The 27,970-nt window shown below is 49.6% G+C and overlaps 1 protein-coding gene across 1 annotated transcript; it reads right to left on the bottom strand.

The window, feature by feature from the left end:
* Positions 1-501: 501 nt before the first annotated feature.
* LOC131259982 (ankyrin repeat and KH domain-containing protein mask) lies at positions 502-27,874 on the bottom strand. The gene is made up of 19 exons (XM_058261601.1): positions 26,726-27,874; positions 19,486-19,524; positions 17,329-17,464; positions 17,144-17,233; positions 16,977-17,037; positions 16,742-16,898; positions 16,371-16,670; positions 15,526-15,940; positions 13,629-15,442; positions 13,483-13,556; positions 12,875-13,319; positions 11,691-12,708; positions 11,479-11,609; positions 10,707-10,997; positions 10,364-10,630; positions 4,008-10,265; positions 1,819-3,642; positions 1,198-1,350; positions 502-1,083 (listed from the first exon to the last, which is right to left on the bottom strand). Exons 1-19 carry the CDS (start codon positions 27,743-27,745, stop codon positions 1,054-1,056), a joined length of 14,523 nt encoding a protein of 4,840 aa, XP_058117584.1. The 5' UTR covers positions 27,746-27,874; the 3' UTR covers positions 502-1,053.
* Between the last annotated feature and the right edge of the window lie 96 nt (positions 27,875-27,970).

The following is a 27,970-nucleotide window of genomic DNA, read 5'->3' on the forward strand; positions in this document are numbered from 1 at the left end:
TGTATGGGTGCCATTTTGATTGTGTTTGTGAGTTTGTGTGTGTAAAGTGTAGCTGTAGCTTTCAAGAGTAGATTTCTTTAAATGGTAGTAGTGGGTAGTACGTTCTAGTAGTTGTTATAGTAGTAATAAGGTCTTCTCTTTCTTGGTATAGTGTGGTTTTTATGCTGACATTTTTCTTTTTCCTGGTTTTTTTTATCATCCTATGAGTAATCTCTCAGACATGTTTCGGACCTGTTTGCCTTCCATCGGTTGCAACATTTTATGCAGCAGCTGATCGTCCGTGGAACATCTCGGAGTCGTTCTCAGTTCGAAAGATGGTTGAAAAGGTTCAACAAAACAGTTGTAAGCGGAAAAGCTGCCCAAGCGAGTTTCTCTTGAAAGGATAATAGCAAAAGTGTACCAAAAAAAAACCAACAGAGAGAACATTGTGCTCTTGATAGAAAACCATGTACGTATGAGCTTTTTCAGCCTCATGATAATTAGGACAGCACAAACGAGGCACTAGAGCATGGATTGGAACGGCTTTAGCCAAAGTGAGCGAAGTAGTTGTTAATGTGACCATTGTGGTTTTTTTATTCTGTATAAGTATTCAATAGCGAAGCGAGCGAAATTGAGCGAAAACGATTCTCACGTTATCATGCAATTGCTATTTACGCGGTAGCCTTTTATCGGATACGTCACTATCCATCGTTCCCTCCAACAAACAAGGGGGGAATCACAAAACATAGACGCCTCTGATCGTTCCTTAGCGATGAACGCTCAAACACTGGGAAGTAGCTGAAGTAGTGCCCAAGGCTTTCTACACTTAAATCGCTAGACAAACTTATGGTTGCGGGTTTTTCTCTACATGAAATAGATAGCAGATTGATCTGATTGCAAGCTAAAGAGCCGGCCCCCTTTTCTCTCAATGTGTCACACCACCGTTTTTTTCATCGTCTCCTGTGTCCTGGTATCACAATACCTTTTCACCTGTGTGTCCTGTGACGCTGGGCGGGGAAACCGAATCCCACCTGCCGTGCTGTGGGGCGACGACTAGTGACTACTCCTTTCCTTTTAGTGGCCAGTCCACTTTTGTGACCAACCCTTAAAAAATTGAGAACAAAAAAGGACGAGGAAAAAATGGGATTAGTTAATGATGATTGTATTTGCGTACTGGATGATGATTTGTTTTCTGTTGTGCTCTTTGCAATAACTTACATGTTTTTCGTGTTCCCACGGCGGGCGCAATTCAGCCGAGCCCACCATGTCGTTCGATGGTGTGAACGGATACTGCATGAAATTCATGTTCGGTTGGTTCGGACCATTCGCACCAACACCACCGATGTTGCCATGGTAATCCATTTGTAGTTGCTAGATTTTGGGAAATTGGGGAGAAGTGCAAAACACATTAAAATGGCGAAAAGATAACCGTCTATACTTTGTAGTACGCACTCACAGCAATGAAAGGGATAAATAGAATCGAAATTATAAGTTCCTCTTGGTTTCTCTGGCAAGTAATGATTGAATTCTAATAATCTCTTGAAAAATTTCGACGAAATTGTTAAACAATCGTAGTTTTGTAAAATATTAGTTGGAATCGGAAAATCTGCCAGCTGTTGGAATCGTTAAAATCAGAACAAATGATCGTTACGCACCCAGATCAATGGAAATTGAGAATCGTTTATTTATAACCATTGTTAAACTCAAACGATTCCGAATGCGCTTTCATCTTTTTAATAAACTAAAGAAAATTTTAAGAAACCAGATTGCATTTAATATCCACTAAATTTATTTTAGAGTTTTATAAAACTTGTTTATGAAAAATCCATTAGTACTAACCTGGAAATGGTCCGGTAGGTGAATGTCATCCATGTACTGTCGACCCATCGAAGTCGGAAGTGGACCTGGATTCAGCCAGGGCATTTGTTGCTGCTGCTGCTGTTGTTGGTGCTGTTGCTGCTGCTGCTGTTGTTGTTGCGAACCTCCGCCCATGAGCTGACTCTTGTCCATGATCCACGGTTGGTTGCCGGACGCAGCCGCCGCAGCCGCTGCTGCCAGTGCAGCTGGCGGTGCTCCACCGTTCATCAGATCGGGCCCATCCAACCCCCCGACGTACGCAATAAGGCCGGCGTTGTACATGCTGCCACCTCCGTTACCTCCACTGCCTCCTACTCCTCCGCCAGAACCTCCTCCAGCACCGCCAATACCTATGCCCACATTGCCGTTCCCGGCGAACTTCCAGGCCCGTTCCGTGCCAATGGCGCGCGGTAGTTTCCGAGCATCTTCCATCGCCGACTGTTGCTGCTGCTGGGAAAGACCACCACCCCCGGCGACGCCTCCGTTGGCCGTAGGCTGCGTGTTATTGTTGGGAGAAATGGTAGGCGATGCGCCACTGAGAGCCATCGCTAGACCGTTGTCCATGCCCATCAAATTCTCACGCTGTAGGTGGCTCAGCTCGGAAGCGAACCAATTGTTTCCGCCGCCACTGCCACCACCCGACACACCGCCCGGTCCGCCGCCTCGATGCATGACGCTTCCCGGTGGCGGTGGTCCTCCTCCACCACCATGCTGCTGCTGGCTGTTATTTGGCCGACCGGGCGCAAGGCTGTACGACGACATGGACGAATACTTGCCTCCACCCAACCCGATGGGCGGTGGTGGGTGGAACATACCTGCCCCGCCACCATTACCACCGTATGAGGGCGGCTGCTGGTGCTGGCTATTGGACTGGTTCATCTTGCCTACACCTGGATGGTGTTGCTGCTGACCCGACGACGGACCACCGGAAAAGGCCGATGCCTTTGGGTTGAGGCGCGAAATGGGCGCCAGCCCCGCATTACCTCCCAAACCGAGGTGCGACTGGTAGGACTGGAGTGAATCGGGTGGACCACCACCACCACCGAGGTTGACGACTGTATCGAACATCAACGGGGGCGGCCGAGAGCTTCCGACCGGTTGCTGCTGCTGCTGCTGCGGCCCAAGTCCTGAGTGATCACGACCACCACCGAGGTAGTCGTGAGGCCCATTGCCACCGTGCGATCCACCGCCCGTCGGAGGACCACGCATTTGCGAGGAAAGATTCATCATGGGGCGCATCATGCCACTGTTGCCACTGTTGCCGACGCCCATCATTGAGGGAGGCGGGTTCGATTTCATCACCACGTTGGCGGCATCGTTGGGCGAAGGGTACGGTGGTTGCTGCTGCTGTTGCTGTTGCTGCTGTTGACCACCCGACGTCACCGACGATACCGATGGTACACTGCCACCCGACGACGATACCACCGAGTGTCCACCGACCATGTTGTTCATGCCAGCCCCCGATTGGGACACCGTGGTGGTTGCCATGGGGGAGGTAGTACTGCCACTACTGAGCATGTGCCCGAGTCCCAACGACTGCTGACTCGTGAGCGAATGCTGCTGGGACTGATGGTGGAGCATCGATGGATGGGGACCGTGGGACTGCTGTTGTTGCTGATGGTGCTGCTGTTGCTGTTGCTGTTGCAGCACCTGGTGTGGTGGTTGTTGGTGATGCTGCTGTTGCTGCTGGTGCTGATGCGAGGACATACTCGACGACGGAGGCGTCGTGGTGTTGCTTGATGCCTTCGAGCTGACCGGAGACGATATGGCATTTCCACGGTACCCGGGAGCCTTCGACGCATCAACCTGAATGGTAGCAAGTAAAACGTAAATCGATTGACGACGAATCCAAGTTTATGATAACGTAACATACATTTTAATATTACTAAATAAAAAGACCGTTACGTCGAACGTTGCCACTAATTGATAAAATCAACAATCACTAGCAAATGTCATTGAAAATTCATCAGTTCTTCTTAAGTGGTGCATAGTATCCCTGGAAACTCGTAGATTATTTTCTTAATTTTAGAGACTTTGATCTTATTGGTCATTCGTCTCTTCTCGTAGATATAAATTTAAAGAAATATTGTGACCGACACAGTTTTGTCTGTTAGAAAAGAGTTTAGCCCATTCCATTTTTTTTTCAGAGTATGGTAACAGCTAAAACTAACCTGCAATGTAGGTGGGTTCTCCATGAATGGCGGCAACGATCCGCTTCCACCGCCAACAACGTGCCCCTGCTGGTGCTGGGAATGATGTGGCGGTCCGCTCGGATGCTGCTGATGCTGGTGATGCGGATGATGGTGATGCTGGTGATGATGATGATGATGCCCACCGTACAGAGGCGGTTTGCCAACATCCACCACCACACCACCGACGCCTGATCCTGGGGCTGTGACACCGCCACCGGCTGCACCACCACCGCTGCCCCACTGACTGTTGCTGAACGGATCGTTAAAGAGCGAGTACTCGTTCTGCGATGGAGGCGGCATCGATTGAAGGTGCTGCTGCTGTTGCTGCTGTGAAGGCGCTTGATGTTGCTGCTGCTGCTGACCGCCACCGATCGGTTGGATCTTCGTACCGATAGCGGCGGCGTTCATGGGGGGCGACGAACCCTGTTGCTGATGCTGCTGTTGCGATTGAAGCAGAGGCGACGGAGTGGTAACACTGCGGCTACCGATCGGACCGGTCACCGAGGTGGATGATACCGACGAGGAGGAAATGGTCGACGATGCCGACGAGGACGACATGATGACTGGCTGCTGGCCGATCGGTGTGATCGAGCGCCCGGAGCCTGGAGCTGCCAGTGGATTGGCCGTCATTGGTACACTGATCGGCGGAATGGCGTTGGACGCCTCGGCAATCGTGGGACCGGGCGGACCGCTTGTCGCGATCGGAGGAATAAATGATGATATCTTCGACTGTTGCTGCAAGTGCTGTTGCTGCTGCTGCTGCTGCTGTTGTTGGTTTGAGGAATTCATTTGACCTGGCGCAGAAGACGCACCAACAACGGCGTTGCTGTTGGTATTGCCGAACGGTGCCGGTGGCACTCCAGTGCCTGCTCCTCCCTTTGCTGGCGATTGCTGCATTTGCATTGGCGAGCGATTGCCTGGAGCTCCCGGTTGTTGTTGTTGTTGTTGTTGCTGCTGTCCAGCGACATTCGAACCCGGGACCTTCTTTTGGTTACTATTCACAATAACGGTGCCTGTGTTCGGTGGTGCAGGCGGTACACCACCATCCGTGGCGACCAACTTGGCGAACGTTCCTCCTGCAGCTGTGGCCGCTTTTGCCGGTTGAACGTTACTTCCTGCGATGTTCGTACCACCGCCCTGTGGTACAGCGGACTTGTTGCTATTGTTGCTGGCAGGAACGTTCTTCTTCATCGACGACTGCATGCCGCCGAACGCAGATGGAACACCGACGCCACCACCCTTGGCACTCGAGGAGCCCGAAGCGGATGCGGAGGACGTCTGTCGTTTCGACGATTCCTTTCCTTGTCCCGCCATCATGTTGGGCCCTCCAGAGACCGCGTTGTTATATGGCACGGTGCCGATGGTGGTGCTGTTGACAGGAGCCGCCGTTGTTGTTGCTCCACTGTTGTTGATGGAGTTGGCCACACGAGACTGGGACTGCGGTTGCTGATGGGTCGACGAAGTCGACGATAGGAACAGGTTTTTGGTGGTCGTTGTGCGACCACCGTTCAACGGTACGGAACCGGCCGCAGACGACGATGATGCTGCCGCCTTGGACTGTCCACCACCACCGCTGGGGACGGTGTTGTTGGCATTATTGGCGGACCCGCCTGCTGCAGACAGAGGGCCACCGCCGGAGGCGACAATGCTAGCTATGCTACCAGTGCCAACCGCCGACGGTTTGGTTCCAGCGCTGTTTGACGACGAGGACGATACCATAAAGGCGGCATTCTTGGCGCCCTTGACAACTCCTGAAGAGGAGTTGTTGTTGTTGTTGGCGGCGGCAGCGGCTGCAGCAGCGGCTGCGGCGGCGGCAGCTGCAGCTGCGGCTACACCACCCGAGGCCACGACCGCCGACATGGTCGGTGCCGCACCATTCGTTGGTACGATCGCTGCCGGGATAATGGGTGGCGGAGGTTGCTGCTGGTTCGCGGTGGAAGAGGACGCACTGGATGAAACGGCGGCCACCGACGAAGAAGACGACGTCGACGACGAAGAGGAGTTCGCTTTCTGCGCGGCAGAAGAGGAGGCCGCTCCTGTGTTGTGCTTCGGCAGCATCAGCAAAATGTCCACGTCCGGATCTTTGATCAACGTAACGATCAGCGAATATGCCTGCTTGGTCGCCTCCTGCGAGCCTTTTATCGTGATCGCCCGATCGCCCAGGCTCTTGCCCTGCTTCTCCACCTCGATGTGGGCCCCGGTGGCTGCCCGGATTGCGTTGATGTTGCTTCCGGCGCGACCGATGACGCGCGATATGGCATGCATCGGTACCTGCACCTTGCGACACTCCATCGGCGAGGAGGAGGATGACGATTGGCCACCTCCACCACCGCCGCCGCCGCCACCACCACCGCCCTGCTGGACGGAGCTCTTGCGGATAACCTCCTTCCATCCTTCCTCACGCTTCGCTCCCATACCACCACCCGAGCTCGACGACAGCGTACCACTTCCTCCTTGGTGCTGATGTGAGCCCATGTTCGACTGCTGCTGCTGTTGTTGCTTCATCGGGCTTGCCGAAGAGCCTCCTCCTCCTCCTCCCTTACCGCCGTGATGGTGTTCGTCGTTCGTGTTGTAGAACGTCTTATTGCCGTGCGTTTTCTTAGCTCCACCACCCGAACCCGAACCCGCGTTGTAGTAGTTTCCTCCTCCGCCGTCATCGTGATCCAGCGTCGCAGCGTGTCGATTCGAACCGAACACGATAATCGACTTACGATTGCCGCCGGCCGCCGATGCATTTTGATGCTGTTGCTGATGCATCATTGCCCCGGAGGATAGGTTGTTACTACCGGCCACGCCACCACCCTGATGGTGATGGTGATGGTTGTGATGGTTGTGGTGGGCAGCATGATCACCCGCCGAAGACGATTTTTTATCCGGACCGCCACCACCGCCACCCTTCGCACCTGACGATGTCGAGGACGTTCGATGGTCATCGCCGCGTGGGGCAACGTTCTCCTTTTCGACTGTCTTTTCACGCTTCTCCCGGCTGTACGAGGAAACCTGCTGTTGTTCCTGCTGTTGCTGACGTCGGCCTTGCTTTTCTTTCGAGTTTTTATCCTGCACTACAGCACCAGCACTATTGCTGTTGTTCGACGTCGAGGCACTACTCTCCGGGCTCTTCGATTGACGGTTGCCGGTCGTGGCAGTAGAGGACTGCTGGTGGCCGTTATTGATTGGCGCCTGGCCAGCACTTGTTTTGCCACCGGAGGAGGCTGCGGCGGCCGTTGCCTTCGCATTGGCTGCCCTAGCCGCACCAGCAGCGTTAGTGGACGCGATAGCACCACGCGCCGTTTGCGCTTGCTGCTGCTGCTGTTGTTGTTGCTGCTTGCGCTTCTTGTTGTTCTTTTTCTGCTCAAGCGGGTTGTTTGCCGGCGACGCTGCCGGCACCTTCACGTCCGAGCTGGAACACGAGCCGAGACTGTTGGCGTCGATGCCGGAGTCTCCCTCCTCCTGAATCTGGTACGGGATCGAAATCGGACGATAGTTGTACAGCTGCTGCCCACCACCATTGTTGCCTTGCTGCACACGCTGGTTGCTCTGGGAGGAGGAGGAAGAGGACGAAGCAGTGGCGGCCGCCGTTGTCGGCTGGTTCGATTCCTTCCCATCCTTGCCACCTTTTTCCTTCTCCTTTCCCTTACTAGCATCCTTTTCCTTTTCCTTCTCCTTCTCGCGAAGGTTGTTCTGTGGCTGCTGTTGCTTGTTGTGAGAGGTGGCCGTCGCATTGGCCGCAGTGCCGGCGTTGGTACCGGCACGGGTGTTGCTCTTGTTGCCAGTGGCAGCGGCGTTCGTCATGGCCGCCGTCAACAGCAGCTCGTCCTCGTCGTGCTCGCTATCGTTGTCTTCCTCCTCATCCTTGTCATCGTCCGCGTCGTCATCGTCGTCGTCGTTGTTGCCTTCACCTCCGTCGGCCGAGTTGAGCTTGCGCTGCTGCTCGCGTTTCTCCGCCTTGCGGCGCTTCTTACGCTCCCGCCGCTTGGCTGCGGCCGCCTTCCTGCTTTCCTCGCGGGTCCGCTCCAGATCGAGCTCCTTCAGCAGGATCGACGCGTTGATGTTCGCCTTCGTCGCCTGCTGATCCTTCGCCACCCGTATGATCTTCACGCAGTCATGACACTTCTCCAGTAGCTCCTGCTCGCTAATCGTATTGATGTAGCGCGTCATCTCCTGGTCCGAGGGGAACTGCGTCACGTGCCCGACCATCCACTTGACCACCTTGGTGTGGCCTTTGCGGAAGGCCGCCATCAGGCAGGACACCTTGCGGTTGTCCTGCGAGTCGATGTCACCGCCGGCGCTGCACAGCAGCTCTACCACCCCCAGGTGGCCTCCGTTGGCCGCCAGCCAGAGCGGTGAGTTGCCCTTTTTATTCTTAACCTCCACAGCGGCGCCCCGCGAAAGCAACAGCTCGACGAACTTCAGGTGACCCTTGTCGGCGGCGATCGTTAAGGCGGTGTCGCGCGAGGACGGCACCGGGGCGGCGTTCACGTCCGCACCCTTGTCCAGCAGCACGCGCCCTACGTCGATGTAGCCGCCCGAGGCGGCCTCCATCAGCGGCGTCAGGCCGGTCTTTGCCCGATGCTCCACGTTGGCCTTGCGGTCGAGCAGCAGACTGACGACCTCGTGCCGACCCTGGAAGCAGGCGAGCGTCAGCGCCGTGTTGCGATTCGTCTCGATCTGCGCATTTATGTCGGAGCCCATGTCGAGCAGCAGCTTCACTGCCGCCACATGCCCGTTCATGGCGGCCAGCATGAGCGGCGAGATGCCGAGCTTGCTGCCGGTGCGCGAGTTAATTTCCGCGTTCTTCGTTAGCAGCAGCTTGATGATGTTCACGTAACCGCCGCTCGCCGCCAGACTAAGGGGCGTGTAGTCCGACACGTTTCGGTGTTCCTTGTTGGCGTTCATGCTGAGCAGCAGCTCTACCACCTCGTAGCGACCACCGGAACACGCCAACGACAGCGGGGTGTCCTTGGTGCGCTCCGACTGTGCCTCAATGTCGGCGCCATTGCGCAGCAGCGTGTCGACCACCTTCTCGTGGCCTGCCGTCGCTGCCAGGATGAGCGGCGTGAAGCCCTTCTTATCCTTGTGCTCGATGTTGGCGCCCCGATTGATCAGTAGCTCCACCATGTCCTCGTGGCCGCCGGCACAGGCGAGCGTCAGAGCGGTGTCATGGTTCGAGTCCGTCTCAGAATCTACGTCAATCGTGCGCTCCGGTGCGGGCGCAGCGCCGGCTCCTACAGGCGCCATCACATTGCCTCCGGCACCCGGGAACGAGGTCATATGGACGGCACCGCCGGGAGGAGGTACGTCCACGAGTGCACCACCCACCGTCTGTCTTCCGTTCGCATCGAACTGATAGTTTTGGACGGGGCCAGCACCAACGCCACCACTCTGCTGCCCTGCCGGCGCTTGGCGCACGGCCGGTACGGTAACGCGGTTCTTCTCTTTGCGATTTTTCTCGCCCTTCTTCCCGGCACCACCGGTGACTCCACCAACCATCTTACCACCACCACCACCACCACCACCAATAGGAATAGGTGCCACTGGAACCAGCTGCTGTTGCTGTTGCTGCTGTTGGGTAGCAGCATCCATCATCTGCGCGAACTGACGGGGAATCAGTTGCGGTATATCTTCTTCCCTCATCTGCACCGGAACACCACCGGCGGTTTGCTGCTGCTGGGCCGTTTGTGTCGCAACCTGCATTTGGGCGTGCTGCAGACAGTGCTGTTGTTGCTGCTGCTGCTGTCCCTGGGCCTGAGACTGCAGATGCTGCAACTGGTGCTGTTGTTGCTGACGCTGCTGATGCTGTTGCTGCTGGAGACTCACCGCTCCCGAATGAGCGACCATGTTTTGCGCGTGGAACTGCTGCTGCAACTGGGCGTGCTGCAGGGCCGCAGCGGCTGCAGCGGCCGCGGCGTGCGACTGCATCGTCACATTGCACTGCTGTTGCTGCTGAGCGACGTTCACTTGCTGCGAAAGTTGTAACTGCTGCTGCTGCTGTTGCGTTTGTTGCAACTGCTGCTGCGACTGATTGACCATCATACTGGGATCGTGCTGCTGCTGCTGCTGGTCTTGTTGGGACTGCTGCTGCTGCTGCGACTGTACGGTAGGCAGTTGAAATAGCAAATGCACTTGCGAGGCTTTATCGGCATCGACATTGAAGACGAGCTTAGGCTGCTGCCCTGATCCATCGGCGCCACTGCCACCACTAGCCGGATGATGCAGAACGGAGCCGGAAGCGGATGCCTTCAGAAAATAAAAAAACAGCAGAAAAGACGAACATCAAATCATCATCTACCCCCTCCTCCACACATGGCAGCTTCACCAAACCTCGACCGACTTACCTGTAGCTGACTAAGCAACTGCAGCTGATCCAACGACAATGGTTGCTGTGGATCGAACGTCAGTAGCTGGCTGGCGGCCGCCTGTCCCTGGCGAAAAGCGCACTGCTCATCGCCCAGAGACATGGTGCCATCTTCTTCGACAGGCGACGACGTACCGGATGTCAGCTGGTTCTGGTTTCCGGCCCAGCGTGTCTTGCAGAACGAGTTCATTCCGACGAGGTTAGCGTACGCGTCCATATCATGGCAGCTGAGATTCGCCGCCATTTCCTACATAAAAAAACCCACATTGAAGCTATCGGTTCCAGATCGGATTTCGAAAGCAGTCCCAGTTTACTGCCGGTACTCTTACCTGTAACGCAACCGGAATATCACTGCAGTTGTGCAGTGCTTGCAACACTTCATCGATGCACTCGACCCACTCGTAGCCGTACATTTCGCGACCACCGTGCGGTTGCGTGACCGAACCGTCCTCCGCGTGGAATGGTTCGAGCGTTCCGTCCAGCGAAGGGTACATACCACCGACACAATCGGTGATACCGTCCACCTCCGCCTCCTCGATGTTGAACATGGGCATATGCTCGTCACCTTCCTCAACATACTGGTGGCCATCGGAACCATCTCCAAGCTTGATTGGCTGCAAAACGATTAGAGGGTATTTGTTTATTTGTTGATTAGTACATGGGACATTGTTGACTGAATGATGATACAAATGGTTTGGAACCTTTAACGATTTTAAATCGAGCGCATAACATTATTTTTTTGACAAAAAGTAGGGCAAAATATATGACACGATAGTCAGTGTTGAATTGTCTACTAATGCGTAAGATTGGATTATTATATGCATAAACAGACGCTGTCTTAAAGAAAGCCGTGGAACAAAAATAGATAATTGATCAAGAATTTGGGGAGCATCAGTATAACCACGGAGAAGATTAGTTATAAACATAGTCTAGTCTAGTCTAATAGCTGCATAAATTAAGTTAACACCAGCAAGAAAACGGAGTTAGAATCGATTGGAGGGATCATCACTGTCACTATTGTTGCGGACAATTCCAATTAAACAGCTGTATGTTTCATTCTTTAAGACTACATCTGTAATTAGGAACATTACTTACATTGCTTCCACCCTTATGCTGGATGATGTTCGAAACGTGCTGGTGCACTTGCACGAACTCCGATGTCGGTGGCAGTAGATCTGGTCGACTGAAGCTGCACAGTATACGCGACAGTTCCGGGTATTCTAGTTCTGAAGAAAACAGCAAACGTGTTAAACAATATTACATCCATAGCGTTTGATAGGTTAATTTTATCCGGGCTAATACTTTACCAGCATTCATCGATGACGACGATGGTGGTGATGAGGGAAGCTCCATGCTCGAGCCCGCCGGGCAGCTGAGCGGTGGCGTTTCCGACGGTGATTTCGGTGGATCGCCGAGCAAACGTTGCGCAATCTTGCGCATCATCTTCCGGTCGACCAGCGCAAACAGATTGAACTGGTTGTCTTGCTCGCTGGCCGATACCAGCTCGCCACCTCCGCCGATAACATCATGCTCCTCTTCCTCCACACCGTCGACCCCTTCCACCTCAGCTTCGCCTTCCCCTTCCGGGTCCGCATCGCCCGTACCGGCAGCGCCGGCAGTGCTGTTATTGTGGCAACTTCCCGTCGTGCTACCATCGCTGCTGGCACTGCTACTGCTGCTACTGCTGCTGCTGCTACTGCTGCCCGCACTGACACTACCACTGCTGGTCGTACTACCACCATCCCCTTCACCCCCGCTACTACCGGTGGTGGTCGTGCTGGCGGTAGAGTCGTTGCTACTGGCCGCGCCGCTACTTCCGTTGCTGCTTGCCGCACTGCTGCCGGCGCTGCCACTGCCACTGCTGCTGCTGCTACTGCTGGCACAATCGTTAACACCATCCCCAACAACAACAGGGGCGGCACCCGCTTCCACAGTAGGCCCGCCGGCTGGCACAGGACCAACGGCAGGTTCATCTTTTCCGTCGGATGCCAACAGCTGTCGGGCTTCCGGGTCAGCATCAGAAACGGCGGCACCGATTCGCTTCGTTGACGTAATGACCGACGTAGGAACATTGGTGTTGCTACCGCCGGGCGAAGACGCCGACGACGAGAGCGTGGTGGCTGCCGACTTTGTCGTGCTCTCGTCGCTGGTGTCGGTTTTGCTGCTGCTGCTGCAGTCAACGGTTGCGTCCGCTCCGGACTGGATCTTATCGTTGGAAGCCTTGCTTCCCGACAGTACCGAAGACGGTTGCGATTGCAGGTTCAGATTCGACATCGACTGCTGAAGCATATGAACGTTCGGCTCGGAGCTCTGAATCATGACACCCTGTTGTGGGGATGGGATGAAGAAGAAATGGAATAGATTAAATTCATCTTCTCTCAAACTTTCGCCGTTTTTAAAGATGTTTCGAATCCATGAGCTACTTTTAAGTTTTTTTTTATTGACTATCCTTCAGCATTTTTGGTAAAGGAAAAAAAAGCATCGTACTTACCAAGTTGTTATAAATTGACACCATTGGTTTTTGCTGCAGTATGCCACTCGCACCAACACCACTGGGCGCATTGTTCGTCGCCGGTGGCCACAGCGGTTGTTGCTGCTGCTGCTGTTGAACAGTCGCCGAGGCGGTAGCCACTGCTGCTGCTGCCGCCGCCGCCGCAGCTGCCGCCGTTTTGCGATTGTTCTTGGCATCCTTCTTCGAGACTGGCTTCACCTTCGGACGATCGCTGATGGCGGTACTCTGTGACACTTCCGAGGGCGCGGTCAATGGCGTCCCTCCACCACCGCCACCACCACCACTACCAATGGTAACCATTCCTCCGCTCCCAGCGGTGGTGTTGGTGCCGCCGCCTCCGGCATTCGCAGCATTCGCGACCATGGCGAGCTGTTGCGACTGAGGCAAATTGCTGGTTGGCAATGGTGAGGCAAACAGGAGTGCACTGTTGTTGCCGACGGCCGCAGTGCTGTCCGAGAATTTTCCGACTAAAGAAGCGAGTGCAGCATATAAGTAATCGGTTATGAATGATGTCGAATCGATATTGTTTACTATTTAAATAGTTTTTGTTTTTCCTACCTGATAAAGGTGCATTTATATCGAGATACGTCGTCCCCGTTGGTGGTGGTAATAGTGTTGATGGTGGTCCATTCGCATCGCAGATGAATTGAATGTTTGCCTTCTATATCAACGACAAAAAAAAAGAAAGAATATAAATACCTACGCCTCATGGAATAGTCGTTTTAAAACACACCTTCTGATACATTTCACGCATCTGCTTCTGGTACTGCTCGTAGTCGGAACGCATCGCCACGTTGCTCGCACGGGACTGCAGCAGCTGCTGCTCTCGCAACTGAGGTGTACTCGCCGAGCCACCGGCATTGTCCTCGCCAATGGGTTCACTGCGCACCTGCTGCACTTCCGAGCTGGTGAGGTTTGCCTCAAACGGCGAAGGCAGTTGTGTGGTTGGTAGCTGCTGCTGCTGCTGCTGCTGTTGCTGCTTGCGCAGCAAACTTCGCTGCTGCTTGTTCCCAGCAACGGCGCCAGGAACCGCATTTCCCACTCCCACCGCAGTAGCTACCAGCTGTTGCTGCTGCGGCTGTAAATGTTGCTGCGGATGGGTAACCACATTGCTGCCATGCAGAATGATCGCCTGCTGCTGCTGCTGGGCGTGCTGTTGTTGTTGCTGCTGCTGCTGTTGCTGCGACAACTGGTGGAGATATTGGGTGAGTTGTTGTTGGGCGACGGCAGCCTGTTCGTGTTGCTGCTGCTGCTGCTGCTGCTCCTGGATGGGTGGCGTGGTTGAGGTCGTTCCTTTCGCTCCGGGATTGATGTGGCGTGCGGCGGCCCGCGAAGCCAAACCCATCGCCAAGCCCTCCAAGAAGGTTTCCTTCAGCGACGGCTCGAGCGAGGGTTGAATTTCGAGGAGGTGCTGCGTCAGGATCGATGACTCGTTGCCGGTCCGGTCCAGCAGCATGCTCGCCTTGTTCAGCAGCTGATGACTGTTGGCAAGCAGCTGCTGGTGTTGATGTAGTTGCTGCTGCTGCTGCTGCTGAAGATGGTCGAGCGATTGTTGTGATAGGGGAGACACTTGGGCATGCTGCTGCTGCTGTTGTTGCTCAAGCACCTCCTTGGTTGGCAGTTGGAAAATTTGCTTATTGCTGACACGGATCGCCTCCGGAACCTCGCGCAAACCGGGTGGGCCGGCCAGCATTTGCTGTTGCTGGTGCTGCAGTGTTTGCTGCTGGGCATGATGATGGTGATGCTGCTGCTGCTGTTGCTGTTGCTGCTGCTGCTGTTGGTGGTGCTGGTTTTGGGAAATAATCAGTTGCTGGACCTGTTGCTGCTGCTGCTGCTGATGTTGCTGCAGTTGCTGCTGGACCTGCTGCTGCTGTTGCTGCTGGACTTGCTGTTGTTGCCCATTGTTGAGCACGTTGTTCTGCTGCTGGGCAGCGGTAGCGCTCATCAGCGAGTGGGGAAAATCAAGCAACAGCTGCACCACCCCGATGTGGCCGCCCTTGGCAGCCTCGATCAGCATGGTGCTGTTGTCCTTCAGCTTGTGGAACGGATCGGCACCATTCTTAAGCAATAGCTCGACCACGTTCTGATGGCCACCGGTGCAGGCAAGCGAGAGCGGCGTATGGTCGTTGTTCGTCGTGTGACGATTCACGTCCGCACCCTTCTCGATCAGGAACTTCACGATGCACCAGTGGCCGGCTCGGCACGCCTTCATCAGCGGTGTCCGGCCGCCCTCCGATTCGTGCTCCAGCTCGGCTCCATAGTACAGCAGATGGTCCGCTACCTCCGTGTGGCCGTTCTCGCACGCGTACGTCAACGCCGTATCGCCAGTCTGCGTCTGGGCGTGCACATTGGCGCCCGCCTTTAGCAGAAAACGAACCAGATCGATGTGACCCTCCTGGGCAGCTTCCATCAGCGGCGTCGAGGCGCCCAGCTCGATGTCGGCACCGTGTTTGATGAGATAGTTGGCAACCTCGACGAAACCTCCGCAGCACGCTAGCGTTAGGGCAGTCTCCTGAGTTTCTTCAGTTTGAGCATTTATCTGCGCATCTGAAATGTTGTCAACACGGTTAATAATGACGGTTGATAAAAAAGGAAGTTGGAAGTGTCCCGCCATTTTTATCTATACTTACTCTGTTGTAGCAATAATACCACCATTTCCTCATGACCTTCCCGTGCCGCTTCCATGAGCGGAGTGTAACCCTCGTCGTTGACCTCCTCGATGTTGGCGCCCCGGTCAAGCAGCAGCATGGCCAGATCGACGTGGCCACCGCAAGCTGCAAGCGTGAGCGGAGACTCGAACGAATCGGTCGGCATGTTGACCTGCGCTCCGGAGTCGAGCAGGAGGCGGGCGACTTCCACGTGCCCATCCATCGACGCCTCCATCAGCGCCGTATGCATCTCGTCCGTCTTATGCTCCTGGTCCGCGCCGGCCTCCAGCAGGTATCGCACCATATCGAGGTGGCCCTTGTAGCAGGCGAGCGTCAGTGCGCTCTCCTTGAACTCGTTCGAGTGCGTATTGATGCCGGCGCCATGCTCCAGGAGAATCTACGAGAGAAAACATAAAAATAACATCATAGAACCAAGTTATACATTGAACTCGCACTTCAAGAGAGGGATACAAAGTTACGTTTATCAATTTAGAAGCCATCAGATAAGATCAAATAAAAATCATTACTCGACCGTGGGGGCAAGTCGTTCCTACAACGTTCGTTATGATTCCGGAGGAATTGAGTCCGGGGATTGATGCCTATTTGAACGGTATTAGAATCCTTTTCCTCTATGAATGATACACAGATGGGTGGACTCAATAAAATCGTCCAAATTGGCACACCGGACTGGGATTCCAACGAAAACGGAATGTAGTCAGAAGACATGTTTCTTTTTGTACACCACTTCGAGTTCCGTTCTCGGGTTTAATCATGTGGAAGATGTCAAAGGATGGTTTTGAATAGAAGGAGAGTGATATCTACAGTACCTTCGCCACTCCAACATGACCAGCCGATGCGGCTTCCATCAAGGGCGTATGACCGTTTTCGTTGTGATCCTCTACGTTGGCGCCGAAATCTAGCAGCATCTGCACCGCTTTCTCGTGCCCACCGGCACAGGCGTACATGAGCGGTGTGTTCCCGGTGGAGGACTGTGCGTTTACGTCAGCACCGTGCTTGAACAGTAGCCCGATGATATCGACATGGCCGGCCGACGCTGCCTCCATTAGCGGCGTACAGTCATTCTTCTGGCCACGGTCGTCCACCTGAGCCGACATCGCCAGCAGTACCTGCAGTATGTAAGGAATAATGATTGTAGCTCCTGCTTTACTTCTCGCGCTCCATTCTCAACCGGATATACCTGAGCTAGCTCATAGTAGCCGGCGGAACACGCCAACGATAGCAGCGAATCGCCTTCCTCTGTTGCTTCGTTCAGCGAGTTGCCCTCGACTAGCAGCTTCCGGACGGTGTTCACATCGTTGTCGGTGCAGGCCGCAATCAGCGAGCGTGATAGCAAACTGAAATATGAGAAGGAAATAGTTGAGCAAACGGGTTCGCTTCAAATGGGCAACAATGTAAACTTATTAGCAACTCACTTCTTGTCCCTCGGACTGCCGTCACTGGATTTCATTCGCGTCAAAGCATGCGCTGCCTCATCTGTTTGGGTGGATGCAGAGTTGCAAACATTACCATTAGCACCATATCTTGTGATCGAAAGCGACTGTTTGCTCTACGACAACTATCCCAATTTTAATCCGCTTACCTCGCTCATGGTCGGTATCGTCGTCATTCTCTAGGAGAAATTTGCCGGGCACCGTACTATGAACCATATCTTCGTCATCTTCATCGTCTTCTGTGGAGAGTAAGCACACACACACACACATATTCAACGAACGACGTTAACGTTTAACTCCGAATGTTTTGTGGATAGATGAAGTAACAACATACCCTCGGAATCATCATTGTCGTCGGCATCGTTGTCGCAACTGTCCGACTCATCCATGTCGACGTCATTCTCGCAGCTGTCCGAGCACTCCGCCTCATGCATCTCCTCCATTTGGTGATCTTCGGTAATAGATTCGACCTGTGACAGAAAAAGCAAAATTGTGCGTGATTAAACAAAATACAAATAGAACTGTGAACGGTAGGTTCCTTTACAAGGTTATGGCAAACAAAGAACTCGCAAAGCTTAGGCCCCCCATATGTAGCATATGAAAAGGCCCGATGGTAGAAAGCTGCGGTCAAATGGTATGCGACGCACAATGTTGAACATGAAAAATGTTTGAAAATTTGAATAACAAAGTTGATGCAGTGTTTCACTATATTTTTAAACTTTTTGAACATTCAGTGATCACGTACGACGTGTACGACCTTAGTGACGGATCATCTAGTTCCTTATTAACGAAAGCTATCACACAAAGTGTATCCTCGAATGGTAAGACTTGGTTACGCAGTTATACAAATTCAGTTTGTGATGTATTGTATGTTGATCAATCAGTGTATCATTCTATCTATCGACGCCGCACAAGTAAGCATATATCAGTGAATTGTACAGATCAAAAGTATATTATTATTAAGTAAATTATCACAACAGTCGAAATGATTCAAAACTTATCAAGGAATACGCAACTAAGCATATAACCATTACTTTCAATAGTTTATGGGGTGGTAATACTAAAAAAAACTATAACTATGTTTCCTATTTTTGATGAAAAGTTCATAATTCAAATAATGGGTTTGGTTGGTTTGAAACTCGCAATTGTCGATATTAAGCGATTTTCACAACTGCCCCGGCATCCGATTGATTGCGGATGCTATTGGGGACTCTTTTATTGTTTCATTTGTTTCAACCAATTACAATTTCTCTATCCAGAGGTTAAGTGGTTGATGTGATCCACTGTGATCTGATAATCTTTCAGCGGCGTCTTTACTCTGGCCGGAGGATAGTAGGAATCGATCTATTTTTCGCACATACCACACTTTGTAGTTAGTCATCTCATCGACCTGTAAAACAAATATCATAAAACCAGTCTCCGATGGAACACACGTATCCAGAATATTTGTCTTATAGAAATTTTATTAACTCTAATACAAGTTGTGTTTAAGCAACATGTTTGTAGGAGCAAGCAACAAAAGAAAATTGCCTGGAGCAGTTTGACAAGCCACTCTGCATTGCACTATGACAAACTATTTTATTGCCTCTTTTCAGTGACTAGAATTGCACTTAGAGTTCTCTTTGGAAAGACATAGTTGAAGGGAAAATCAAGGAATTTAGTGATGATTCCGCAGAGGGGAAAAACTAAAAAGTAGTCCTTTATACGCGATTTGTTTCCCACTGATCGTGCCCGCTACATTCATCTACATGTACACATGTACACATATATTTTTGACCATATGCATTTACCAAGCAAATGTCTAGAATTGAAATCAGAACTAAGAATGTATAATATTTATTTTTCGATATTTTGTTAACGAGACTCAATACTTCAAGGAAAGTTAGTGGATGGATCTTTGTATCCATTGCAGATTCTTCGACCTCCCCTTGTAGAGTATAAAATAAAGAGAAGATTTTGCTTGCTTTGCTAAAGATATACTGGTCCAAACATCTGAAGGCACAAGATCGGCTGGCTGTGTTCATCGGTTATATTTGAACCACGTGCATGATTTGAAAAGAAGTGGGGATATTAATTCGGTACAACCATCCATAGCTACTAAAGTGGATAAAAGCATAATTTACTCATTCAGATGATAACAGGACGAAATGCCCTTTAGCAAGAGTTAAAGTTTTTTTTGTTAGTAAAGCATAAACGGGTGGTTGTTTACGGGAACACAGTTTTATTACTTTAAAACAACATTCCAAACGCCAAAAAAGATTGGTAATGTTTACCATTCGGCTAAATATAGAAGGATTTTACCATGAAGGGGCGGATTTGAAACATGTTCTTGAACTAGAAGCTGCAAGAAGTCAAGCAAAAAAAAATCACACAAGCACAATACAGTTAAAGTAGCAAAAACAACTGATTTCACATCACGCTCAAATATGCAAAAACATATACAGACAAACGAGGCCCGCGAACGGACAATGTTTTCACTAACAACACTTACCAGCAGATCTGGCCTTAGACATAGGCAAGCCAGCAAAATCTACAAGATGAAACGGAAGGAGAAGTGGAAGAAAATGCAACAAAAAGAAATGAAAAAGGATCAATAAATGAAAAGTGACCGACTAGCAGCACAAGATCTGTTCGTGCATTATTATGTCAAAAAATCAACTTGAAGAACAACTAACCATTAGGTATTGAAAGCATCAACCTCAACTCAAGCGCACGTGACGAGAGAGGAAATGTGTCTCGGACAATCAAGAGATGGCATATCAAAGTGTAGGGAAAGTGTTAAATATTCATTACGATCAAGGACGACATCAGTTTAGTATATGCCCTTTACAGGTTTGTATATCTGATGAAGTTGCTTCGGTCTTGAGGGTCGACCAAATTCAACGAACCGCTGCTAGCTGATGCTTAAATTATGCAATATGTTTCATTCGTTCAAATTCTGGGAACAGGCAGGATTCGGGGGTAGTGGAATTGCCCAAATCATGGAGGAAGCGGGAAAGTCTGGGGACTGTTTTTGCGACTTTTAGCGTCCCTGCTTGACAGGTTTGTTGCTCTAAATTTAAACCTAGAGAAACCACTCGAAATAGTAATCACTTGTAGACGGGAAGAGATCTTCGCGCTAGGTGAACTTTGTTCCGGGTTTGTCATGTTCTACTCTGCAATGGCTCCCTCCTTCTTGCCTCTGACGGATAGCGCAAGAGATGCATCCATCGATAAACTTAGTCGATCGTAAATGCTAAAAATCTACTTCCACAAAAGATAATAATGCATGCCTAATACTTCTTCGTACTTTATCCACGCTTCAGGAGCGCGTTTAGTAAATTTCTTTTCTATGGAGGCTGGTGGTCATCCATCGGTTCTTAGATCGTTTTCGCAAACTCAATGAAAAACTACTTCTAGCTGGCAGTTGTTTATATTGCTTTAAGAGTGAGACTTGGACTCTGCCCATTTGGTTGTTCCATCATCTACAATGAATCGAAAAATTGATAAATTAATTGGTGGGGATAAAAGCCGATTATACTTAATCGAAAGGCGCTGATCGCGATCATCCGATTTATATTTACCCGATGGGACACCCGATTACCCGCATACCATATTTACCCAATGAAATAACTACCATTGGGACTGAGTTAAGTTAAAACTCAAGCAAACAAAAAACCCCTGTAACACCGATGTTGAGACGCTCAGGTGAACGGAACCAATATCCAGCCGTCAACCGTCCTGTCCGCAGTTCAGCGGGTTTTAATCATAATTGCAAATGTTCTCCGTTCGTTTGGACGGGAAGTGTTGTGTTGCACACAAAGACGATAGCCATTCATAATCCAAAGTGGTTTCTGTTATATGCATTATATTCTCTTTACAGTCACGGCAATGACAACGTTCTAACGTTCTTTAAAGTCGTGTGATAAACTTTTCTTCCAGACTACGATTAATTTCTTCAACCAGCTATAATTAGCACTGACGATCGACTTCTCAAACATAGAGTATCCTGACTCTGAAAAAAAAACTGGTAAATAAACAAGGTACACAAACGTTATCCGAGCGCCTAATCCACGATAAAACGGACTCGTTCTAAAGACATTTGAAAATTATCGATAACATGCACTTGTGTGGAAGCGGAAAAGGAGAATTTGAGATCTAGATAGAAATGTATACCTAAATTGAGCATTACAAAACAAATCAATCCTTTCCCTGCGTCATTCGTGGATTAATTTTGTACTTGTCTACAACCATAATATTCCTAGTTCAATGACTCTTTTTTATGCTTTAAGACAAACCAATAAATGATAAGCACAACAACTTGATAGCACACTGATACGGTCAGGATAAATAAATTACATAAATTACACACACAATCACAGACAAACGGGCTCAACACACCGTCAACGCCCTGCAGAGGCGTGCTATCTATCAACTAAGTGTCCAACTTTGAACAACACGAGCAAGACACATGGCCTAAGGTTGCCGGTGGGCGAGGGCAGAGATATCGGAGGCTACGCGCTAGCCCCTAGTTCCATCGATAGCGCGCACATGTGATTATCCATCAAGCGCACCGGATGCCACGAGCGGACCCTTGGAGGGCTGCACCATGTGTTTCCGGGGCCGACGGTCATCCATCTCCGTTACCAGGCGTTCGAGAGATGGTGCTGCATCCGATATTTTTTAGCGTGTAGTTCACAATTGCTCCGCACAATGGAGCCATCTATTGGATGGTATTTGTACCGACAAAACGTCATCTGCACCGGGACTGTCAGTTTCAATGTGGGAAAAGGTTAGATTGCTGAAGGGGGGACCATGTGGGGTTTGGGAAACTAATCATCGTCATACTTTCTGCCTTTAGTGCTGCTAAAAACAATCGTTCACACTTTATAACGGGGAAACATAAACATCTGCAAAATCCATAAACCGTACGAAGGGACCTTTCTATAATGGATCATTTCCATTCAGTCCGTATAACTTGATTCAATCTACGTCTGCACTTCCTTTACTTTCATGTTCAATAAGAAACTTAGTTGTAGCACAAATGCTTCGAAAGATCATTTCCTCGGTTCGTAAACGTTGTGCTATGTGGGAATAGTGAAAATTTAAACATTGATTGTTTCTATGACATCATTTTCAATCCGTGCTATACGAGTTGCACTCAACAATCACAGTTACCCAGTCAATAAAAACTTCATTTGTCAAAGGCTCCAAAAAAGGTATACATTGAGCGGATTTAGATACCATCCACAGAGGAATCCTTTTGTCTCTGGTATCCACATTTCACCTTCAAAACTTCATTGCATAAAGTAACTGGAGAAATCGATCCATACGACAAATGAAGAAGGGCAGACAGTTTTGTTGAAAATCCCGCTGCCGCATACGATTGCGTGAGAAGAGATGACGACGAAAAGTATGCTGCCTTGGAGGAACGTCGTCCTGATATGCAGCAGCAGCAAACGTCAAGGTAGTCTCATTCAGGTACCGTAATTTGAACTATTCGCAACTGAACACATCTGTAGTAGCAATATTCCACAAAAATATGATAATTCCTGCACCGTACGTACTCGCATGCGAAATAGTAAACTAGTAAACTGACATTATGCCCATGAAAATGGCGAACGCGAAAAGCGATAGTAATACACCTCGTTATACGTGCACCTTGGTCGACATGCTGGCATTCACCAACACATACACGCGCACATGGTTGCGGATTTGCCGTTGGTACAAGCGGCTTATTGGATGGAGGTAGTGTTGGTGTACCTATACATGCACATGCCGCATCACGAATGACTTTGCGGAATGTGAAACGTACACTACGGTGCATTTTCGTTACCCATTTTACCAATTAGCTTTCGATTGCAAGACTAACCTTTTCAACGGGATCTGGTAGATGCAGTTTTGTTCACTATTTCATTATCCGAAGTTCAGGCATGTACTTTTTCCAATCAACCATGCCAAACAAACTGAATGCAACTAAGAATCGATTCGCAATTTGCATCTCCAATCAGTTTCATCGTCCTGACTAAAAATCGACGCATTTTAGTTATCCTGAAACGAGCTGTTGTGCTTCATAATAAATCTTTTGGGAAAGGGAAGGATCAGTGATTCGAATAACGAATTGCTTCTCTTTGACATTGCTAAAGCCCTACAGAAGTTTTAATTTCGACGGGATGATGGATTCTGTTGGCTTTGCCCAAAGTTTTGAATCATTAGAAATCAATCAATCTTTTCAGCATACATTATTCTTTAACGCATAGCTCTTTAGAGGTTTGAATCTTTAGATTTAAATTCTAAAATTTGATTCAGCTTTACACAACACATCGCTTCAAACGATGCGTATAAAAAATCTGGAAGCACTTTCACGTTTTCTCTTCCATTCCGTTCACCACTGACGGAAGAATAGTAATGTTGGTCGCTCTTCCCACACCGCCGAGGACTGTTGGTCGGTGTAGTTGTGCGATCATGCCTTGAAGGCACGTCTTTGATGGAACACACCAGACCGTGTGGTGCAGAGGACTAGAGAGGAGTAATGTCATGTCATGACTGCTTTATGCAGGGTACTTCCTTTCGCCTTCGACAATACCGCTTGCTGGGCCGGGGGAAAAATCTAAGGATCACGTAACTCCTCTCCCTCGCTGTTTCACTGCATTGTCTTCATACAACTATCCGATCGTAGACTCAACTGGACAGGAATCCTTCTTCAGTCCACGATACTGGTACACACGTTCTCGTTCCGACAAATTCCCAATCCTTCCGAAAAAATGAATTCACGGTTCAGTTGATCGAAGTAGCATTGGAAACACACCAGGCAAAAAATCCACTCTATGAAATCACTAACACCACACTTCAGCTCACTCCAGTGTGCCCGACGGTCATGTCGCAGTATTGGTGCACGTTGAACCTTTTTTCGATTTGACAACTCCTCCCTATCTCGGGCAGCCTTTACACACATAATCCACATGCTTCTTGCAATTACCTATTTCACATTCGAGCCGCTTTTACTCGACTTTCCTACATTTATTTTCACATTTTTCAACACCTCGCCATAGGCAAAATGATGCTGGCACTTACACGCATTCTTACTTCCACTGCACGACTACGGTCGCCGCTTTGCTGCTGCTCCTGATGCCCCCCTTCTTCATCGGCCAGGGCACATTCTTCTTGCAGCCGCCTCATCGCTTCTTCACTGCTCATGGACATCAGGCTTTCTTCACACATGGCATTGCTATTGCAACCATCTTCCGTAGTCGCACCGACCACGTACCACACCATATAAGCATAGACACACCAGCGCCCGCACTTGCTGCCAACTAATTTTCGGGCTAGCACACTGCTTTTTTACTAGTTAACCGCAACCTATTCGTGGAACGGCAGTCGTTCGCGACTGTTCCTTTTCGCTGCCGTGACACACTCTGCTGCTGCTGCTGCTGCTGCTGCTCTACACGGTGCCCGTAGTGTATCTGTGTTGGTACACCTCCCTTGTGCCCGTCACACGCACGCACACTGTTCAACACACTGCCGCAGCGGAGATCTGCGATTCTCGTTCGTCGTACGGTTCGCTTTCCAAACGCGGCTCTCGGCGGCAGCACAATTGCATGGCTACTCCATGGTGAGCCGTTCTCGAGTGCTGATCATTTTCTTGCTGCTTTTCCCCATCTTCAGCATACCGGTGGGGTCCGAACAACTAAAACAGTCAGCATTTTATGCTCCAAACACTGCGCCTCCCCGGATGACAGAACGAAGTACACTGGATATGCTGGTGCAACTGCCGTTGCTAGAAAACTACCAATTTTGTCTTGGAAAAATCGCTCAAGTGCAACATGGATCCATGGTGGAAAATTTTCTTAAAGAATTGCAAAATCCCTGTCGATTGTTAAGATAATTGATAGCTGTTTTTCGAGTTTTAACATTAACCCTTTCGCATTGTTACAGCCAGCATCCAGTGCAATTTTTGTATGAATAGTTTCTTTTGCGAATTATAAGTGAGCAGGCAGGGTTTGGCTACAAACTTGACTAACATAGGCAAATATTAACAAAAACTGAAGTAACTTTAATCCAAGCTATTGAAATTACATCTTTGGAACTTTTCATCAAAACATTTCTAAATGTTATAGATTATGTTCACTTTCTTAGCTCGTTTAAATGAACTTCTTCGCTTATTGCGTTGCCATGATTAAAACTTTTCTTTTTAGACTACTTCTACCGTGGGTTGGTGCCTACGTAAGAGTAGGGTTTCGTTCTTGGTATACATTGTTACGAGTCGCAATTCATAGCACCTTAGAAGAACACTTCATCAAACGATTTTTTTAAATAATTAGTTTTTGAGGCTTCTTTAGCAAAGAAATTTGCGGGATAAAGTTTCATAACCAATTTCATGCTAAATGGCACAGCAAAGTTTCCATTCATCAATGGCTACACTGAAAGCTGTGACATTTCAAAAGAAGAAGTTTAGAATCCTGCTAAGTAATTCCCTAACGAATCAGTAGGGAGTCGGAAAAAGTTTTGAATAACTACACGCTTAACTTCAACCTTTCTCTCGAAACAAGGGCCTGGAGGGTTATTTTTCTGTGGCGCAATAAACACGTTAAACAAAAGACAATGCTCTTCCTCATAAATGCATACGCAAGCTGATGGAAAGGATGCTGTATGCAAGTATTGCTTCATCTGTTTTTTATGCCTTCACCCTATTTCTTCGGGTGACCATGAGCCTCGCAAAGCCATGCGCTGCACATTCCTACATTTATAGTTCAGATTGCACATTTATGATAGTGCGGTATATCCCTGAACAGAAACTTGTATTCATTTAAAAGCCACCTATAGAGTCACTCAATATATGTTACAAAAATGATCAAGAATACTAACTATCGTTCGTTTAAAATACACGACAAGCCCAATTGTGAGCGTAACACGATGCGTCTCTGCTGATAAGATAACTACACCTTGCAACATACGCACAAAAAGATTACGGCCACCCGAAATGAATGGACCTTCGTGTGAATTAATTCAAACATTTAATCCTCGATTGCTCGCTATGTTTTAGTCTTATGTCGCTATGTTTAGTCTTAACCCTTCTTTGCATGATTTTTGCTATTTTTTTAAAATAAATCAGGGTGATGTAATTAATGCTCTGTAATTAATGCCTGGTAATTGACAGTGATGTTTTCTATTTTTTGACAACTGCGTTTTGTTATACGCAATAGTCGCTTAAAATGTTTCTAGCAACAACAAATTTACAGTACAAGGGTTTTGAGTACCTTTTTTTGTTGACTAGATATTATGATTGAAACTTCCCTCACCATGCAAATAAGGGTTAAACAACAATAGTGGTTGCGTTTTAGATGTCGGAAAACCTCGTTCCAGATAAAATGCGCATCCGAGACACTGACTAATTGCTTACGAAGGCAATTGAATACTAGGCATGTCGTTTCATATTCAAGATATTAATTGTTGCATACAGTGTATACAACAAATCATTTCGTACTGGAACTGACCACAATTAATTATTTGAATTGAAAATGAAATAACTATTTTTAAGAAATACATCATTAAGAGAAATTGATGTAACCACATGAAGTGAAATTTAACCACATAACTTGAATAAAGAAATTATTTATAATGGGAAAATTAGTGTCGTCGAATTATAGTAGTGTTTCCCCTGTTAAACAACTTCTCGACAATATTTTTAAGCATACCATCCATTTTGGCGTTAAAGAGGAAAGATGTATCTGAAAAGAAAAGCTATGAATTACCTCCGATACAGACTCTTCGTCCGATTCCGAAGAGTCCGACACGCGGGGCTGGAACTCGGAAAAGGTCTCCGTATCCGATTTGACCGGGGACGAATTGGTGCTGGGAAGTTTGTTATTACTAGACGGCGGCTTGTTGATGCTAGCGGGACCAACCGTAGAGGCGCCGGCGGGCTGCCCGAGTCCACTCGCCGACTTCGGCGCAGTGGTGGCGCTTCCGGTTCCTCCACCCTCGGTGCACTTTGCACTTGCACCACCGCCTCCCCCTCCGGCACTACCGATACTGTTGTTATTGTTCCTGCCTCCGGCACACGCGCCATCTCCGTGGGCGGTAGATGCGGTGGCAGTCGGTGGCACGGCGGGTGGTGGAGGCGGCTTAGTTGCGGTTGTGGAACTCTTTGTCGACGACATTGTTTTATCATTATTTTTAGAATTGTTTTTACAAATTACGCTGGTGGTGGTGATCGCTTGGGATCGATTTTTTCCAGCCACTCCTGCGTCGTCCGAACCCGAAGCAGAGGACCCGGATGCGGTTGTTGCACCCGAAGCAGCGCCCGGATCAGCATTCGCCCCGGCGTATCCTACCGATTCTCCGGCGGCCGGAGGTAGCGGTGTTTGCTCACGCTGGCCAGCACCTGCTGGTGCAGTCGAGGCCTGCTTTGATGCTTTTACGACCGTCCCCACATCATCACCATCGAGCTTTCCTGTACTCAATGGTGACGACGTCGAACCAGCGGCAGCGGTAGTAGTGGCGGTACTACCACTACCGACAATGCTACCTTTGCTGCTGCCTTTATTCGAGGGTGTCGATGACGAAGACTTTGGAGCCCCTGTTCCTGCGAAAGAGGAAGCTGCCAATGATGCTGATGTTGCTGCTACTTCTCCTTCCGACGTTGTTGATGAGGAGGAAGACAACGACGACGATGAAGGCTGCTGGTGCAGCTGCGATTTCGACGATGTCTGAATCACTGACTTGACAATTTTCTCCCGGTTTTTCACTCCGGATTGTTCGGCATTCTGCATTTTTCTTCACGCGTCCAGCAATCGAGGCGCATTCACCTTGCGGTTGCAACACTTTTTGCACGCGAACAATCACTTTTTAGCACACAATTTCAGTTTTTAAAACAGAGCTCCCGAGTTTCGATCGCCAGTAGAATTTTTCGCCATATTTTATTTTCTCTGACAAGTGAGGTGTGACAGAGACAACTAGAGCCCTGCTCCTTCCCGGTTTTGCTGACCTCCGATTAC

The sequence above is a fragment of the Anopheles coustani genome, chromosome 3 (assembly GCF_943734705.1).
Source record: "Anopheles coustani chromosome 3, idAnoCousDA_361_x.2, whole genome shotgun sequence".
NCBI lineage: Eukaryota > Metazoa > Arthropoda > Insecta > Diptera > Culicidae > Anopheles > Anopheles coustani.